Source organism: Culex quinquefasciatus, chromosome 2, assembly GCF_015732765.1.
Source record: "Culex quinquefasciatus strain JHB chromosome 2, VPISU_Cqui_1.0_pri_paternal, whole genome shotgun sequence".
NCBI classification, from domain to species: domain Eukaryota; kingdom Metazoa; phylum Arthropoda; class Insecta; order Diptera; family Culicidae; genus Culex; species Culex quinquefasciatus.
In genome coordinates, this window is record NC_051862.1 from 89,649,601 (window position 1) to 89,669,987 (window position 20,387).

A 20,387-nucleotide genomic window follows, 5' to 3' on the forward strand; every position below is an offset into this window, starting at 1 on the left:
AAAAAACAATGCAAAACATTAAAAAAAAAGAAAAATATTCTCAAGTATTGTATAGGCGAATCACTAAAAACGAATAAAAATTTCTTATTGTCATATTTATAACCAAATATAATGATGTTATTATTATCATTAAAATAAGTTTCATCGTGAATTGCGCTGGATTTTGAATGATCTTTCATTAATTTTGACGAAATTTGGTTCTGCCGTTGCATGTTGAAAAATTATACTTTGATTCAGGTGTGGTTTTTTGTACTAGATACTTTGTCTAGATAGAACAAGAGAGCGCACGGGCATCGACTTATTATTTGTTTGTTTTGAAGAAGGATTTTTTTCCGTTTTTCTAATTACACCGAAATGAAATCCAAAGCCAAATCAGCTAATTATTTTACGAATCCAGGAAAGTTCTTTGCTTATACAATCAAATTAATACTAGATTAGATCTGATGCAGGCTTAGAAAATATCAAATTAGCTAACAAGTTTTAGCAAAATTTATCATCATTTTGAATGCTCAATTATGTGCATTTATCTGAAAAATTTATTTAAAAAAAAACAAACCCTGCTATCATTATCGATTTTATGAAATCTAAAAAAATGTTCAGCCAACCAAATTCCTACAATAAATTTCAATTTAATACATCTCATTAATTTGAAAATAAAACATAAAATAACTGTGCAATTATTAAATCAAAACTCAATGAAGCAATCATTGAAAATTAACATCATTCTATAAAAAAAAAATCAAATCAAATTATTCGCTCTACAGCATTACCTTGGCGTTCTCGATTGCGAGATTCCTACTCGAAACTAGGTGTCGGAAGGCTTGATTGTTGAGGAAATTGCAAACCTCTTTTTTTTTGCACCTAAGCTTCCGTCCACCCCGGGATTCGAACTGACGACCTTTGGATCGTTAGTCCAACTGCCTACCAGCGACTCCACCGAGACAGGACCCAGGGAGACGACTCCTACACCTGGACTGAGCTAACGACCTAACCTTTTTTTTTGGTTAGTCCGGGGCCAACATTTACTTCCCGTCCAACGGAAGGTTCTCTGTTCTCTGTATAATTGCCCTACAGAGCTCCACGGCCCGATCGCAAAAAGTGCTTTGAAGGGACGAGTTTTTCAGAAACCAGAATTTAAGGGCTAGCTGGGTATAAGTAAACGTAAAATGTGCACTTCGGTTCTAGCGATACATTTGGACAGTACAGAGTGGAAAAGGCAGAGCCAAAGAGGATTGAAAAACATTCAAACCTCTTCGGCGGCGAAGTTACGGCAGTGGATCGCTCGACACACTCGCTCAACAATAGCGTGTGTGCGTGTCCCATCTGCCTAATAACAGAAGAAGCCTTTGTGATTCTATAAATAGAATTGCAAGTCCGCAATAGATCTAATTCCTGGTCGCAGTGGATAGTGGCATCAAACAAAAAAAAAAAAAAAAAAAAAACGGAAGGCGTGATCAGACAAATCTCGTCTCGAAAAATGCCACCGGGACCGTCTGGGATCGAACCCAGGCCGACTGGGTGAGAGGCAATCACGCTTACCCCTACACCACGGTCCCGGATGTCAAAATGATTGTAAATTTTGGAGGGGCGCCAAATTGATGCTTCGCCAAGGGTGCCGTGGACCCAAGGTACGGCTCTGCTTTCATGACTTGCTTTGCTTGAACCAGCTATGATGTCTTTCTGTTGTACAACCGGAACCAATGATCATTATGAAACAAATGCTGTCAAGATGCCTAGTTCTTAATTCCAATACAGGTTATTGAAACAGAATTAATTTTCTACCACACAAAAAAAAAAACATGGTAACATTACATCTGGGAAGAGGTACATCTTTTATGTCAGAAAAAAACTGTAATTTTACCTCCAAAAATGTGTAATTTTACTACTTTTCTGGTGTAATGTCACTTTTTTAGTCTAAATTGAGGTAAAATTACATCATCATTCTTCCAAAATTACACCTTCCAAATTTACATTATTTTTTACTGTGCACCAAATTCAGCGCCTCTAAACGAGCTTTGATCAAAAACTCTGCAAAAATCCATTATCAGCCTTCGAACAGCATTTGTTGATTTTACCTGTTTCATGGAACTTTGCCGATTCTTTGAAAAAAAGTGCAGGTGTTAATGTCCCAGGCATAACCAACTTGACGAAGAACGGACAAAAAAATGACTGCCTTAGCTTTGAGAATGACTCATGTTTATATCGGGGAGGCTAGTTCCCCAAGTCACCATTGGTATCGTATGCGTGCAGAGCTGAGATCTCTATCCGCTTTGGTGGTAAACCACCGACTGAAGCTAGTCATGAACATGATCCGTGTTAATATAGGGAAGACTAGTTTCCCAAGTCGCCACTTGGCGGCGCATGCGTGTCCTTAATTTTGTTCTGACACAATTTGTTGCTTGACAAAAGCATATAAAAATTCTTAGCATAAATAAAGAAAAACATAAAACAAGAGAAAAGAAGTTTTCTGTAGGAGCAGTTCTCTAGGATTTCGGTCATTCGATTTTTTATGTATTTTTTAATCCGACTGAAACTTTTTTGGTGCCTTCGGTATGCCCAAAGAAGCCATTTTGCATCATTAGTTTGTCCATATAATTTTCCATACAAAGTTGGCAGCTGTCCATACAAAAATGATGTATGAAAATTCAAAAATCTGTATCTTCTGAAGGAATTTTTTGATCGATTTGGTGTCTTGGGCAAAGTTGTAGGTATGGATACGGACTACACTGGAAAAAAATAATACACGGTAAAAAAAATTTGGTGATTTTCTTATTTAACTTTTTATCACTAAAACTTGATTTGCAACAAAGACTATTTTTAATTTTTTTAATTTTTTGATATGTTTTAGAGGACATAAAATGCCAAGTTTTCAGAAATTTCCAGGTTGTGCAAAAAATCATTGACCGAGTTATGAATTTTTTAATCAATACCGATTTTTTCAAAAAAACGAAATTTTGGTCGCAAAAATTTTTTAACTTTATTTTTTGATGTAAAATTAAATTTGCAATCAAAAAGTACTTTAGTGAAATTTTGTTAAAGTGCACCGTTTTCAAGTTATAGCCATTTTTAGGTGACTTTTTTGAAAATAGTCGTAGTTTTTCATTTTTTAAAATTAGTGCACATGTTTGCCCACTTTTGAAAAAAATATTTTTGAAAAGCTGAGAAAATTCTCTATATTTTGCTTCTTCAGACTTTGTTGATACGACCATTAGTTGTTGAGATATTGCAATGCAAAGGTTTAAAAACAGGAAAATTGATGTTTTCTAAGTCTCACCCAAACAGCTCACCATTTTTCAATGTCGATATCTCAGCAAGTAATGGTCCGATTTTCAATGTTAAAATATGAAACATTTGTGAAATTTTCCGATCTTTTCGAAAATAATATTTTCAAAATTTTCAAATCAAGACTAACATTTTAAAAGGGCGTAATATTGAATGTTTACCATTACTTGCTGAGATATCGACATTGAAAAATGGTGGGCTGTTTGGGTGAGACTTAAAAAACATCAATTTTCCTGTTTTTAAACCTTTGCATTGCAATATCTCAGCAACTAATGGTCGTATCAACAAAGTCTGAAGAAGCAAAATATAGAGAATTTTCTCAGCTTTTCAATTTTTTTTTTTTCAAAAGTGGGCAAACATGTGTACTAATTTAAAAAAATGAAAAACAACGACTATTTTCAAAAAAGTCACCTAAAAATGGCTATAACTTGAAAACGGTGCACTTTATCAAAATTTCACTAAAGTACTTTTTGATTGCAAATTTGATTTTACATCGAAAAATGAAGTTAAAAAATTTTTGTGACCAAAATTTCGATTTTTTGAAAAAATCGGTATTGATTAAAAAATTCATAACTCGGTCAATGATTTTTTGCACAACCTGGAAATTTCTGAAAAGTTGGCATTTTATGTCCTCTAAAACATATCAAAAATAAAAAAATATAAAATAGTGTTTTTTGCAAATCAAGTTTTAGTGATAAAAGTTAAATAAAAATCACCAAATTTTTTTACCGTGTATTATTTTTTCCAGTGTAGTCCGTATCCATACCTACAACTTTGCCGAAGACACCAAATCGATCAAAAATTCCTTCAAAAGATACAGATTTTTGAATTTTCATACATCATTTTTGTATGGACAGCTGCCAACTTTGTATGGAAAATTATATGGACAAACTAATGATGCAAAATGGCTTCTTTGGGCATACCGAAGGCACCAAAAAAGTTTCAGACGGATTAAAAAATACAAAAATTAAAATTGAAGAAAAAAGACCGATTTCGTAGAGAATTGCTCGTAGATTAAAATTTGCTCTAAATGATCAACTCACGTTGCACATTTCATTCAACTGTTCGACTTGTCCTTGAATTTTTTCCGAGGGTTTATTTTGATTATAACAGTGCGATACCGGTTTAGCACGCTCTGATTTAAACAGGCGTAACAAATGGATCGAGGTATATCTTTGCTTAATTGAATCACATTAATACCAATTTTAAAAGTATTATCGAGTTGAAAGAACTGTTTTCCCCGTTTCTGGATTGACTCGCTCTCGTGCTCTAAAACCACCATTAGAACCGTTCTGTGGGTTCAATATAAAATCATTAATTCTTGGGCAATAAATCCCACCAAACTACACCCAAAATTCACAGTCGAGATAATCGTTCTCTCAAAATTTATTGAGGGATCAGTGCCAAAATCGATAGAATAATTGTACCAACTCACACCATCATAACAAATGAGTTCATTCGTTAGTTGAATCAATAAATTTCCAACAAGTGTCATACATAGACTTCTGACCTCTCCTTGGTCACAAAGCTGTGGTGGCCGAGGCAGTTAAGTCATTGGAATGGTATGTCAAAGGTCTCTGGTTCGATTCCCGTAGTCAACACTTTTAGTTTTTTGTTTGACGGATGAACTTTTTTTGCAAATGAACCTCGAGAGAATAGTTCTATCGCCCATCTCGAGCTGTGTTCTCTGTGTCCGTGAATGGTACCACTATTCTCTCGACTCGAGACCATCATTATGTCGGAGTAGCGCTGCCAGTTTTGGGTGTAAGGTGGTTGAAGTGAAGTACACCAACGCGTCGAGACGTAAGGCCGCGACTCGCCGCATGTACTCCCGTTTTCAGTTTCGTTCAGCACTTTCCAGCGGATCGGCTTAAAAACCGCCATCATCTCGCCCGGTCCCCAAAATTGCCCGTAAAAACTCCGGGTTGGCTAATTGAATCGATTCCCGTTTTTGGATCGCGACCGAAAACGAATCGCGTGCCCTTATTAGGAACTAGTTTTCGAAACTCAACGCGGGAGAGGAAAGAAGATGATGTCGCGAGATCGTCGTCGACGTCGTCATCGTTGTTGGGTTGGAGGAGTTCATACGGCTTAAGCTGTAGTTCACAGTATACGGGAGGTTGCTCGCGAGGGCGGTGAAGTATGACGCGCACTCCAGAATCAACGGCCTCAGCCACCACCCACATGTTGCTCACTGCTGCTGTGAATTGTTTCAGTTTTTTCCTTGTTTTTAAGAGCTGAATGTAGCTACGAATAAATGCTGTGACCATGATTGTGGCCATGTCGCGTGATGAAACGTTTTCGGTTTAGCTGGTTGAGAAGGTTGGTAAATTTTGTAGAATTGTATTTTAAATGGCAATAATTTTAGTAAGAAAGTTTAAAAGCTAGCAATAAGATTTCAGTGGAATTGGGTCCTAAAATGAAGCTTAGATTGCGGATATTATTGTTTACAGCGATAAAACTTATTTTTCTGAGTACAATGACCCTTTGTACGACCACAAAGAGTTTAAAATGGATTTTTAAATCAATTTTGAAAAATTAACCTCGGGGTCCTTCTTGACAGAAAAGGTCCTACTTGACAGCTCGTTCCAAGGGGGCCATAGTTGATCCATCGAAAAAATGTTGTCTTGTCATTTTTTTTTGCATTAAAATGAAAAAAAGTGATTAGAAATGGTTTTTGATCGTGTTTTTTACCGTTGTACATAAAAATTGACATAGGGCTTTGTTAATCATTTTTAAGTACTGTTGAGGTGATTCTAAAATATTTAGATTCTTTCTGAAAGTTTTTTTTTGCAAGCTCAAACTGAAATTCTACAAATTTATAATTTTAAGACCTCTTTTCCTCTAGATATCCCTCATCTATTAGCTATTTCGAAGGTTATTTTGTAACTTTTTTCCTTTAGTCGATTCACGCGATTCTTCAAGCACCCGCAAACTCTGTTACCAACTTTGAATTAATCAGCTGTTGAAAGGTATTCCTCATCTCAGCTTAGGATAGTAACTTCACACAAGTGATGCTCAAACAACAAAATTAATTTAAAAAATGAAACAATTTTAAGATAAGGCCATTGCAAATTTTATTTCAAGTGTTTGTCCCCTTCCCCTTCAAAATGCCCAAACAAATCAGGGGGCAAAAAAAATAGAGCTGAATTAAAATTGTATGTAAAATATTTTAAAAACATTGTGTAACGTTTATTTTTGTTTAAGGTCTTTAAGACTTTTAGTTTATTGTGAATTTTGGGACCACAGTTGGGAAAAACGTAAAACTTATTTTTTTTTTCATAAATTCATTGATATTTTCAGTAAAAGCATGACTGTAATAATGTATAAAAAAAATGTGTGGTACCTACTTTCTGCCTATTTTTTTTAATAGTGAAGCTGAAATTTTAAATAAGGTTTTTTCCCGTTTCTCTTCTGGATTCGATTGCTTGGTTAAGGGAAGGTAGTGTATCACCACAAGCTGGACCTTAGATGACCTAAGGAATGCTAACATTAAAAATTTTGAAATAATTTTTAATGAAAAGAGCAGAAAATTTGTTATTGATTGATTTTTGATTGACTATTGATCAAAAAACGAGTGGTGATTGGGAAAAACTGAGATAATCTCATTTTTTAATCTTTGCATTGCAATATCTAAGTAACCAAAGACCGTATCAACAAACTTCAAAAAAGTATTTTTTTAAAAAAGTGTCCTAAAAATGGTTTTTACTTGATAACGGTGCATTTTATAAAAATTTTCCTTATGTACTTTTTGATTGCAATTTTATTTTTAAATAAAAAATGAAATCAATTTTTTGTGTTATTCTTTGAAGATTTTTTTTAAATCATTATTTAAAAAAAAACATAACCTCGTCAAAGATTTTTTGCCCATTATGGAATGGAATGTGTCCCATATATTTATTTTTTGGAAATCAATAAATTTACAAAAAGCTAGTTTGAAAATAAACAAATTTGATTTTCGGTGTTTCATTTTATTGTGTTGTAGTCCTCATCCATACCTTTAACTTTGCCGAAGATCTTAAATCGATAAAAAAAACTTAAAAAGAAACAGATTTTTGAATTTTCACATTCCATTCTTGTATGGACAGCTGCCAAATTTTTATGAAAAATGATATGGACAAACTGAATATGCAAAATGGCTTCTTTGGAATACGAAAAGCACCCAAAAAGTTCCAGCGAGATTTAAAAAATGCAAAAAAACGGAAGACTGAAATCAAAACTTAATTCCAAATTCTAAACTAATTCTAACCTTTGAAGCAAAACGTAATACAAAAGACTTAAGGCATGATTACAGTTATGCTACTGTTAAAAAACTCAAAATATCCAAGAAATAATTTAAAAATCCTGAAATATTACTTCTTTATTCAATGTTTATTTCCAATGCTCATTTTTCAAAAAAGTATAAAAGTGTTCATTTTAAGGGAACAGTATTTATTTCCATCGAGTAATAAATATCTCAGTAGAAATTGAACAATTTTTATCCTGCCAAAGATAGGAGAACTAATTGAAAATGAAAAATTAACACACTATCGAGTGTTCTATTTTTCCAATATTTTTTTTTTTTTTTTTTGTTTTAAAAAGGACGACCACGACAAAAACCATAATTATAATTTGAACTGGATTACATAACAATTAGTAAGAATTTATTATTGAAATGTTTTTAAAATTTTACGTCTGTTTTCATTTCTGATCGTTTTTTTTTTTCAGGAGGTCAAAAAGTTTCCAGTTTGATAAAAAAATATAAACTTTAAAGTTTTGGAACCTGTATCATTTAAAGTCATTTTTTAACACAAAATTTAGAAATAATCAAAACACGATTTTACAACATTTTTAAGTGCCCTGTTTTGGCATATGTTTTGAAGTGGATGACTAAGACAAAATACTTTAAAAATATATGTAACATCCTCAATTACATCCAATTCTTTATATAAATATGTTACTTCAATTATTATTTCAAATCTATTTCGGTATCAGCAGTATCAGCTTGATTTTCTATTATCAAATTAAGGCCAAAACCTAACTTTTAGAAGCACATAATCACTTCGATCAATAACGTATCTGTTCAAATTGAATAATAAATTACAGATCACTTTGCGATTCTGTCAATTAACCGTATCAATTAGACTCGTTTGAAGTGTCTTAATTGAATTCTGATTTGGATAAAAAAAAATCGTTTCTAAAAGTCGCACTGCAATAAACCCCCAAACCCGTTCCACGCCTTGATTAACTGTTTGTGAGCTACTTTTTTTTCTTTTTTTTTCATACGGATCGTCTCGTCATGCAACGGCGATTTATCGGAACTGCTCCGTTTTTTTGTTTTTTAGTTGGCGAGGGCGTCACCGGTAATGATGAAGAAGAGTGACGCATTTTTTTTGTTGTTGCTTCGCCTATGCCATTTTTACACTTTTGATTAATTCGACCGATATATAGTTGCTGGCAAATTAATCATAGTTCTTGCTGATTCAATTTGCTTCAATTTAGTTTGAAGCGCTGGTCTAAGGGGAGAGCAGTGAAGTATGAGCTTCAGAGAGACTTATGTTCACATTTCAAATTGAATGCAGACATCTCTCCCTTTGAGAAGACGTTAGCGTGTAGCACAATGTATCTGTATTTGATTTCGGAATCTTACAGTTCTGTTGGTAAGCCTCGTCACTATGCGTTTACTTTGCTCTTGAGCTGCAAACAAACTTTTTAGCGAGGGTATTAATAAGTTGAATAAACTTGAACACTGACAAAGTGAAAAGATTCCTCATGCAACGAGAGTTACCGTGATTCATTTGGTCAATTTGTGATGAATGACCATAAGGTGGAACTTGGGGTTACCTGGATTTGGACCATCCTAATTTACTGGGATTGTAGTATTATTGTTTCATTTTCTTTTTGCTATGTACGCTTAAATTCAGACAAATCAACCTGCAAATGTATGGAAAAAGCTGTTCCTTTTTAAGCTGGTGCCATAAACATATTACAATCAACCTTTCCTCCACCCACAAGTTGGCAATTTCGAAGAAAAGCACAAAGTACAAAGTTTTATTTGTTATTCCGGTTGTTTCATTTAATATATCACATTGTGCACACTTTCACTGGTACCGTCAACAACTTTCGATACGCTCTACAAGTTATGGAACATGTTGTAAGGATACTGGTTCGTCGTCTGCGCATACAACTCTCCTCGAACGGTCCTATTTTAAGGGAGGGGAAAAGAAGGAAATCCAACCGTTAATAAAACAATTATATTTGAACAAACAAACTACGCACGCTTTACGATTCTCCGTGTAGCCCATCTTGTACCCAATCGGGTATGCTGCAAAGGGATCCCTCAGCAAATTACACTCCGATGGTTTGGATTCGGCAAGGAAGTCCACCGTAAACGCCAAATTGTAAAAAATCGGGCAAAGTCCGTGAGATCCAAAGGGCGGTTTCCCCGCCGCAGGCTGCTTAAAGCCACACAGTCCCATTCGCCAATCCTGGTGGCATTTGTTCATCAACTTGGTCCCTTTGTCTGTACTCGTGTGAATACACTGAACATTTTTGGCCGCGTACCTAAAGTTGACATTCTTGAAGAATCGATCCTGGTCGAATCCTGGCCCGGCCATGTCACACGTGTCAATCGCCTCAATCATACTGGACCCAATTTGGTTGCCCGCGTCCAACACCAACTGCCCCCCGAAACTGAACCCAAACATGTACAAATTCTCAAACATCATGCCCTCGTACTGCATCGTCCTCATGAACTTGAGCAGAACCTCACTGATATCGTTGAATCGTCGGAACAGATACGTGTACCCGTTGTTGGAGAAGATCGAATAGTCCATGCAGATGATGCAGCCTCCGCGGAACGTGTTCAGGTTCTTCTCCAGTTCCGTTATCCAGGGCGTTTCGTAGCAGTTCTCGTGCCATCCGTGAACTATTATGGCGTACTTTTCACCCGGTGTGCACTGGGAGTCGGAAATCAAGGCAGTTTTCTGGTTGAGGGATGTCGTTTTGGTCAGCTGCCCGCTGGAAATTAAAAAACATCTGAGTATATTTTTTCGGTAAAAGGTCGGAGATTGGATTCAGACTTGATTGATCCTTCTGGACTAAAATGTGCTGGTTGGATCATGGATCGATAGAATTGATTTTTCGTTGAAATTTCGTACCGACTTGGAATTGCGTTTATTCACTTTAAAAAAAAATGATTTTGGTAATTCTCTACCAACTCACACGAAATCGGGAAAAGTTGCCCCGACCCCTCTTCGATTTGCGTGAAACTTTGTCCTAAGGGGTAACTTTTGTCCCTGATCACGAATCTAAGGTCCGTTTTTTGATATCTCGTGACGGAGGGGCGGTACGACCCCTTCCATTTTTGAACATGCGAAAAAAGAGGTGTTTTTCAATAATTTGTAGCCTGAAACGGTGAGGAGATAAAAATTTTGTGTCAAGAGGACTTTTATGCAAAATTTGACGCCCGATTTGATGGCGTACTCAGAATTCCGAAAAAACGTATTTTTCATCGAAAAAAACACTAAAAAAGTTTTAAAAATTCTCCCATTTTCCGACACTCGACTGTAAATTTTTTTGAAACATGTCATTTTATGGGAAATTTAATGTACTTTTCTAATCTACATTGACCCAGAAGGGTAATTTTTTCATTTAGAACAAAATTTTTCATTTTAAAGTTTCGTGTTTTTTCCAACTTTGCAGGGTTATTTTTTAGAGTGTAACAATGTTCTACAAAGTTGTAGAGCAGACAATTACAAAAAATTTGATATTTAGAAATAAGGGGTTTGCTTATAAACATCACGAGTTATCGCGATTTTACGAAAAAAAGTTTTGAAAAAGTTACTTTTTGCGTTTCTCTTTGTTTCGTCGTCCGTGTCTGTCGCCTGTGACCATGAACGGCCATGATCGATGACGACCAACTTTTTCAAAAAATTTTTTTCGTAAAATCACGAAATTTTAAAATGAAAAATTTTGTTCTAAATGAAAAAAAAATCTGGGTCAATGTAGATTAGAAAAGTACATTAAATTTCCCATAAAATGACATGTTCCAAAAAAATTTACAGTCAAGTAACGGAAAATGGGAGAATTTTTAAAACTTTTTTAGTGTTTTTTCGATGAAAAATACGTTTTTTCGGAATTCTGAGTACGCCACCAAATCGGGCGTCAAATTTTACATAAAAGTCCTTTTGACACCAAATTTCTATCTCATCACCGTTTCAGGCTGCAAATTATTGAAAAACACCTCTTTTTTCGCATGTTCAAAAATGGAAGGGGTCGTACCGCCCCTCTGTCACGAGATATCAAAAAACGGACCTCGGATTCGTGATCAGGGACAAAAGTTACCCTTTTAGGGCAAAGTTTCACGCAAATCGAAGATGGGTCGGGGCAACTGCTGTGTGAGTTGGCGGAGAATTACCCATTTAGTTTATTTTTATTTTGTCCAAGTGTGAGATTCTCGTAGGAAATTTAATTCCCTACAACTTTGCCCAAGGGTGTAAAACAATCTGAGTTAATTCTGATTTTTTGTGATTTTTTAGTAAAAAGTATTTTCTTATGTACGTCTTATATATTCCTTTTTTTTTCAAGTATGTAAGCCGATTTCTTTTCATCATATTGCTAATAATTCATCAGGATCAACTCGAATCTTCTTGTACCCTTCGACAAAGTTGTAGGGAATTGAATTTACTACGAGAATCTTACACTTGAACAAATGGGCGAGACGTGCCACCTGCTACCAAAATCCTGAAGCGATGTTTTTCCCCATACATTTTAGTGATTTTTCCCACATAAACTTCAACGATAATAAGTGACCCCTTAGCCTTAACCGATTTGGCTCAAAATTGGCAGTTACTTATTATTGCCTAAAGAATCGAGCCAGGGGGTATCTCTGGAGATTTTACAAAATTTTATTTTTTTCTTGTCACCCAATCAATAATTTTCTGTATTCATATCTAGAGTTTTTTTAAAGGTCATATAAGCTATTGTGTTTCATATATTTATACTGTCCATGTTCGCATAAATGTCCCATATGCAAAAACAACAAGCTGAGAAAAACGCATTTGAAGTTTGTCCCACAAAAAAGGCTCCTTGTTAAGTTTTCGTGAAAAACTGGAATTCCTTCTGATTTTTAAAAACAAAGTACTGGATGTTGCATGGTTTACTGAAAGAGCACACTTTTTTTTAACCAAACTGCATCAATAACTCAAAGGCGATGAAAATGCATATGGGACATTTATGCGATCAGGGGCAGTATAAGTCCTTTAAAAAAAACTCTAGATATTGATCCAGGAACTCGTCATTTTTCATTGCATGTTGAAGTTGGAAAAATGTCAACAAACCAACTGAAAAAATAGCCACCAAAACCAATACCATCATTTTGTAGGCAACTTCTTTCTAAACAGTTTTGCGTTTTAAATATGTTAGTTTTAGTTTTTGTCACTTCAGTGCCAAGATACAGCTATTTTAATAAAAAAAATTGTGGATTTTCAAAATTCTCTGAAAACTAAATTTAATCACTTACCTTAATGTATCTACTACTGCCAGCATTTTTATGTTTTTAATCCTTTTTCATTGTTTTATTACATTTTACAAGCAAAATAACAATTTCCCTTAATTTGACTATGTGACATAAGCGCCATTATATTGAAAATCTTTTTAAATTAACCGCCATCTGCAGTACATCAAAAAAAAAAATTTCAAAATTTTGATTAAAATCGCTTTTCAATGAAGAAATATTAATTTACATTAAGGGGTTACATACATGTATAAAATCTCAATATTTCATAATTCCAAATATTTATTAAATCCTTTACAAAGATGAATTCCAATTACTCCTGAAAGTTTCATGGAGATATGTCATGATTTAAGTGAGTAGAAGACGATTTGAGTTTAATCTTTTGCCATGCGCAAAGCGGACTGTCAAACTTTGTGAGCGTTTTTCTCGGAACACCGAGTTGATTTCCGGGTGCCACGATATCTCGAGATGGGATAGACCAAATTGGCAGAAAATTAGGGTGAAGACTCTCAAGACATATTCCGTGTGCGTATTCCGTTGTTTTTTTTTTTTTAAATACAAAAATCAAAAACTGACGAATTTTTATATAAAAACACAAAAATATTTTTATCTTTTTTTAAAATAAACTTTTTTTAAATCGGCCTTCGTCATGCACAAAAATTTTGAGCCGATTTGGTTAAAGCAGTGTTGAGATACCGTGGCACCCGTTTTTTGAAACTGCTAACTTCAAATAGCTATATCTCGGCAAATATACAACCAAATGTGTTCAAATTTATTTTATTGATAGATTAAAATGTATTTTTTAATGCCCTGAAAACAGATTAAAAAAAAGTTTAAGCGTGTGCTCAAACCAACCTATTAAATTTTGGCCGATTTACATGTATGTAACCCCTTAATAAATGTGTTTATTTTTTTTAATTGAAAAAGCGGTTTTTATCAAAATTGTTTTAGAACAAAATTTATTATTTTCGATGAAAACAGACATTTTTTCAGTAAATCGCAAATCTCGAGTTGTAAACGATTTTTTGGGAATTTTATACGATGTATAAAAACATTGCTAGAGTTTTGTTTGAATTTGTCCTATAAACATATGAAAGAAGTTTATTGGACCTTTTCAAAAAAAAACTCTAGATTGTTTCTTATGCAAACACCTATCGAAATCCGGGTAAGCCAGAAGATTTCCACTACTACACGTGGAATATGTTTTCACACAGTAAAAAAGTCATGGTAATATAACATTGGGAAATGGTAACCGATCTAGTATCATTTTATATGTAATTTCGCCTATTCCTCATAAATTGTTGTAAAATAACATCGAAAAATAGCTTAAATTCTATCATCAATTTTTCAACCAAAATAATCATCTGTGCAGAAGGTCATTTCGCTGGCTTTTTTTTATTGGTGGTGTTTGGTCTTCTACATACTTCAACCATGGGTCTCGTGGCGCAGGGGTAGCGGCTTCGGCTGCCGATCCCGATGATGCTATGAGACGCGGGTTCGATTCCCGCCTTATCCACTGAGCTTCTATCGGATGGTGAAGTAAAACGTCGGTCCCGGTTTCTCCTGTCTCGTCAGAGGCGCTGGAGCAGAAATCCCACGTTAGAGGAAGGCCATGCCCCGGGGGGCGTAGTGCCAATAGTTTCGTTTTTTATACTTCAACCAACTGTTTGCTGTTTTCACACTTTTTAGATTTTTGTAAAAAATCGCCATGCATGTTTATTGTTTATCATTTTTCCCAAACAGACTTCAATGCTTGATAACGACTCAGCTCAGTTGACTTATCAGAACAAAACAATGAACTGCACTACGCTACAAATGCATCCGGTTGACATTTGCACCGGAAATGTACCCAACCCCAAGATCTTTCCTACCGAACAAGCACCCGTATCGTGTCGTAAAGATACGATCACCTGCACCACGGCGCTTTCATCACTGAATCCAATCGCCGTAGATCACTACAAAACAGTCGTGCCCAGGTCATGGTATTGTGAAGGTTACTTAATACCAGCCCCTCACCAACGGCTCAAGCTTAAGATGTGCTCAGCCTCCACGCCACTTGACTCACGCTCAACCAAGGCGTCACTAAATTAAGCCACACGCGCTTAAGTAATCACAACTATTGCTTTTTACCCATGATAGAACCGAAACACGATGTTCTGCTCGTATATCTCGCGCCGGTTCATGATCAACCGGTGCTGTCCAACGCCGGCCTCGGCCAGATCACTTTCACTTAGCACCATTTCGGGATATTCTGCCGACTCTGACTCCTCCGCACTCTGCTTGCTGCTGCCAGAAGTGGTCCCATTTTGGGACTCTGCAAAGCTCTGCAGTTGGTCGTCATTGCCTGGGAGGGCGGACTTGGACTGGGACGTGGGTCCGCCGAGGGTCGTCAACTCACGCAGCTGCCGTAGACGGTGATGCCGCCACAGGACTCGATTGTCGATGCGTGTCTTGAACAGTTCCGAAACGCGACGACCGGAAATGGCGCAGGACTCCAGCGCCAACAGGAGCACGCAGAACCCGATGATCGTGGCCGATCGTGACATCTTTGACGAGCGCGCGAACGTCGACTGCGCGAAACCTACCCCCAATTAACGGAAAAGGTATCGAATGTGACCCAAAATACTCGTCGCGATCGTGGTGGTGGTGGTACTAAACCATGGTTGGTTGTCAACGGTTTGTTGGTCTGCAGAACCACCAGCAGCTGCTGCAGCGTAGAAGCCTACCAAAAACCCCCTTCGAATTTTTAAACAAAACCCGAAATATCAGCCAGTCGAAGCCTTGACTAACTCATCTACTGGGGATTCCGACGGGGGGTTGGTAGGTTGGACGACCCCCATCGATCAACAAGTGAAACAGACAAAAAATATGCCATTGACAATAGCAACTCTTAATTCAAGATCGTACACTTCTTCAGTGGGTCATTAGCATAACCGAGTACAACGCTTGTTCTGAACCTTCTCAAAAGGTAACAACTCGCAAAAAAGTACCGGTTTCTTGTTTTTATCACCTGTCTCGAAAATGTTATTGTGTACATCCGTTTCGGCGGAAAAAGGTGGGTAATCTCCGGCCGTCGTGTACCTGCTCAATGATATCGCTGCACAAGTGTACCAGGCTCAAGGAAGTTGAAGAACTGCCGGTTTGAAGGGCAAGGCAGAGTACCGGAGTTACAAGTGAATTTGTCGTGATCGTGCTAGCTTGTCGCAAGTGCATTTTTAGATTAATTGAGCTTCATCTTGCATCCCTTACAAAGCCATGCAACTCAATTTCAAATTTAGGATAGTTAACAAGAGCTCCCTACATTATTGCCACATTTTACACATAATTCTGTATTAAAGAAGTTGAAGTCAGATGCTCATTGTCATACTCAATTCATTCATTGTTTACATTTGTGTAGATACTACTGACGAAAGCAAACACCTATCAAGCTTAGTATAATGCAAATAATGTTCAGTGTTCAACTGCATTTTTTCCGAAACTTCATACATACAGCTTTATGGGACAAGAAAGCACAATTTCAACAAAATGATGTTTTAATTAGCACGTGGTTTTGGGCGGGGAATGGTCGTTTATTACCTGGTTGTATTTGTATTTACCCAGAAATCTTTAAATAGGTAATTATAAAGTCAATATTATGACTTCGATTTTTGTGTTATTTCCTCCACTTTCTTTTTACTGTACAATTCTGTTAAACGGCCTTTACTAATCAATACATTTCAATTTTCAAGCCAAATGTTCAAAATTTACAAGCAAAAAGTATCATAATGCTTTTAATGCTTTGAATAAATATATTTTTTTTCCTATTTTTATGTCTTTTTCCGATCTGTGGTCCCAACATTCAAAATTGTGCGTGCCCTATTATTTAACGATACTCGATTATCCGAAGGCCTTGACCAAAATTTCACTTCGGATTACCGAAACTTCGGATAATCGAATCACAAAAAAAATATTTTCCTTGTCTTATTTTTGATTGTCAAGCTTAAGTATGACCCCTAATCTACGCTGAAGTGATTTCGAATTTTTAAATCCAAGATGGCGGTGATGAAATATTTAAAAAAATGCAGTTTGTTATTTAATAGGCAATCAACCATTCAAATTTGACTAAAATGGGGTCTCAAATTTGATGTTAAAAGTAAGAATACCAAAAAAAAAATTTTTTTTGTTCATGATTCGATTATCCAAAGTCCCATACAAACGGGGATAATCGAAACTTCGGATAATCCTCGACTGTACAATGTTTTAAAAATACATTGCAATCAACTGAACAAGTTTTATCAAGAAAAAATCTAATTATCATAAATATCTTTTTTGCTCCCTGATATTTTAGGGATTTTTTGAAAGGGTGGGGGCTTTTTTCATAGGCTTTTTGAAAAATAGGTCAAAACATATTAACCAGTGCCACCCAATAAGCCCTCATTTTTCGGTCGACGTTATCATGGCAACTGTTGGTTAGAGACCATCCATAAACCACGAGAACACTTTTTTTTACAAATTACGAACATCCCCCCCCTCGTGGACAATTGTCCATACAAAAAAATCTTTTTTTATAGAGCGTGAACAATCGCCATATTCCCCCCCCCCATGTGTCCACGTGGTTTATGGATGGTCCCTTAGATGTGCAATATCGGAATATATAACCATTATGAAATTTTCTATTTTTTTTTTAATAAATATTTAAAAAAATTCTTAGTCACGACGAACTTTTAAAAGAGTCTAAAAATTTCACAATGGATTAATTATTATACTTTGAAAATTGGATCAATAATTTTCATAATATTGTCGAATGAAAAATTAGGACTTATTTGGTTGCATCATGAAATGTGTATTTTTCCTAATTATTTTTTTTTAAGTCATAACTCAACAACCAAAGATAGTTTTTTTGCACTTAATTTCACCAAACTACAACTTTTCGATTGCAAATTCAATTTTAAACCCATCAATTTTCTGGAAACTTTTTGATTTTTTTCGAAACTTAAAAAATTAAACAAAAAATCAAAGGTCGGCATGTTGGCTGGAGCATATCAAAACATAAAAAAAAGAAGGGGGTAAGTTTGGTAAAATCAACCAAACGTAACAACAGTGAAAAATATGATTTTTCCGTGATCTATTTGTTTTCTAAAAAGTTCAGTGACAATCTGCAGCTTTGTTAAAGATAAATATCAAATCGAACAGAAAATCACTTTTCAAGATACGAATCCTCTAACGTTTTCTTGTCATTTTTGTAGGGACAGCGTTTTGGTGAAACCACTGCTTTTTTTATATCACATAACAAAAATAAAAAAGCTTATCTTTCCGCAGAACGAAAATTTGTATGAGCACAAAAAGTTTAAAATGGAATCATGAATCAATTTTGAATTTTTCTATCTTGTATCTTGTTTGATTGATCGAAGGGTAATGTTTGTCACAGTGCAGACTCGATTATCCGAAGGTCTTTGAAAAATTTTTCTTCGGATCAATCAATAGAAAATCAAATTTGCGGAAAAGCGTATCCCGAAAACAAATCTCGTTGTCTATTTTTTATTGTCGAGCTTTAATGTGATGGAACTCAACTCTGAAATGATTTAGAATTTTTAAATCAAAGATGGCGCTGATGAAATATTCAGAAAATGCATTTGGTAATCAACCATTCTAATTTTACTGTTTCTGTAACGATTAAAATATTTTTTCTTTCGTGATTCGATTAATCGAAGTCCCATATTTACAAACCTCAGGATAATCGAACTTTCGATAATCGAGGCTTCGGATAATCCAGTCTAGACCTTAGATAATCCTTCGCAAAATGTCGACATTTCAATTTATTTTTATTGCAATTTGTTGGGAATGCTGGCATGCTTTTTATCGTTGTGTGTTAAAATTAAGCAATCAAACGATAAATGGGAGTAGTTCATGGATAAACCCGACTACTTTATTATCCACTGCCTTTCATTACAAGAAACCGATTCATGTAATGATATTTTAGTGATAAATAACTGAGCTTCTTCAACTCCTGAGTATTATTTAAAAATAACTTCAAACGAACTGCATTTCAAATTCTCTGCATAAACTATTTTAGAGTCAAGATTTTGAAAGAGGACATCTTCAAAACATTCAAATTTCATAAAACTTCGTTCCTGCTTAGCCATGCGTTATCAAACTTCGAGAAAACAAGCACTGATTTCACTGTAAAATCCCATAAATTATTGATTTGGCTTTTGGCCCAATTCGCAACTGATTGTGCACAAACTTGGGAGACGAGCTATATATAGCACCAAGATTATGTGTCTTGTAATAATGAACGAAAATAAATATAGGTGTGTACATGAAAGAAGTTTTCACACAGTGAAAACATATGATTATATTACATCCGTGAATTATGATTTTGTGGCAAATAAAATGTGTTATTTTACATCAGGAACTGGTAAAATGTCCATTGGTTTCTGTTGAACTTTACATTTTTACAGAATATTATTTATTTTTTACTGTGTCACGTTTGTGTTATGGAAAATCAGTTAAGTGGTCAATAAACATTCTTATTGCTTATTTTACGCCTGTTTACAAAGCTTACGAAAGATTAAATGAAAGTATCAAGTAGAATTAGAGCAATTGTTATCAGTGCGTGTCAATCACTCTTGATAAACATGTGTCAGAGTAACTGCAGCTATTATTGTGACAATTATTTTGGACACCGCTGTTCATGAAGTTCCTTCAGTTTAGAAATTCTTTGAAAACAAATAATTCAAACATCGGTTCCACCAGCCGAGTCCATTGCAGTTGCCAACCCATGTGTCGCACCATATCTCTGTTTGAGCTTCCAATAATGATAGTAACGAGCTGATGGGTTTTCAATGAGTGTTATCTGCAAATAAATACGCGATTGAAGAGAGTTCAGCATTTCAACAGTATGCGGGGCGAGCTGTCCGAACCGGTACCATCACTAGTCTCCATACACACATATTTGGTGGAAGGCAATCAAGATTTGGCGGTGTGGTTCAAACTAGGGTGACCTTTCATATTTGTTTAGATGTGTCGTTTTACTATGTAATTGAATTCAATGTATGCAATTGTTTCAATTTAGAAATAAAATAAAAGAAAAAATAGAAAAAAAAAATCCACATTAACGTCAATTCTCAAATCACAGCAAATCTCATTTTAATATTTTCGGAATTTCCATTCACCCTAACCCTTCATCCACCTGTGCCGTGCACAGCAGAGAATCAAAAACGGGAGAAAGAGCGTAAAACTGGATTCCTGCAATGGTGTGTGTAGCATAAAACATAAACCCCAATCAAGAGCATCGTGGTACTTTGGGGGGTAACGAGGGTTTAATGAACAATCTTTTTAGTATTTGAATTCCTGAGATATAGAGAATATAATATTTTTTTGATTTTTTTAAAAATATTTTTGAGATATTTTGGTATCATTTAGATGTTTCAGATTTCAAATTCAAATTGTCGCAAAATACATTTTTTACTTAAACAGCTTTTATTTTAGGTTGGCACAAATAATTTTAAATGTTTTCGTCACTTCCCCCTTCAAAATCGGCCCGAAAAATCAAGGGGCGAAAGAATTCAATTTTCAAATTATCAATTTTCAATTCAAATTTTCAATTTTTAATTTTCGATGTTTAGTA

The 20,387-nt window shown here is 35.3% G+C and overlaps 1 protein-coding gene across 1 annotated transcript; it reads right to left on the minus strand.

Moving 5' to 3' along the window:
- Positions 1–9,335: 9,335 nt before the first annotated feature.
- LOC6034290 lies at positions 9,336–15,360 on the minus strand. Its single transcript, XM_001844577.2, has 3 exons — positions 14,909–15,360; positions 9,541–10,281; positions 9,336–9,464 (listed from the first exon to the last, which is right to left on the minus strand). Exons 1-3 carry the CDS (start codon positions 15,322–15,324, stop codon positions 9,395–9,397), a joined length of 1,227 nt encoding a protein of 408 aa, XP_001844629.2. The 5' UTR covers positions 15,325–15,360; the 3' UTR covers positions 9,336–9,394.
- Between the last annotated feature and the right edge of the window lie 5,027 nt (positions 15,361–20,387).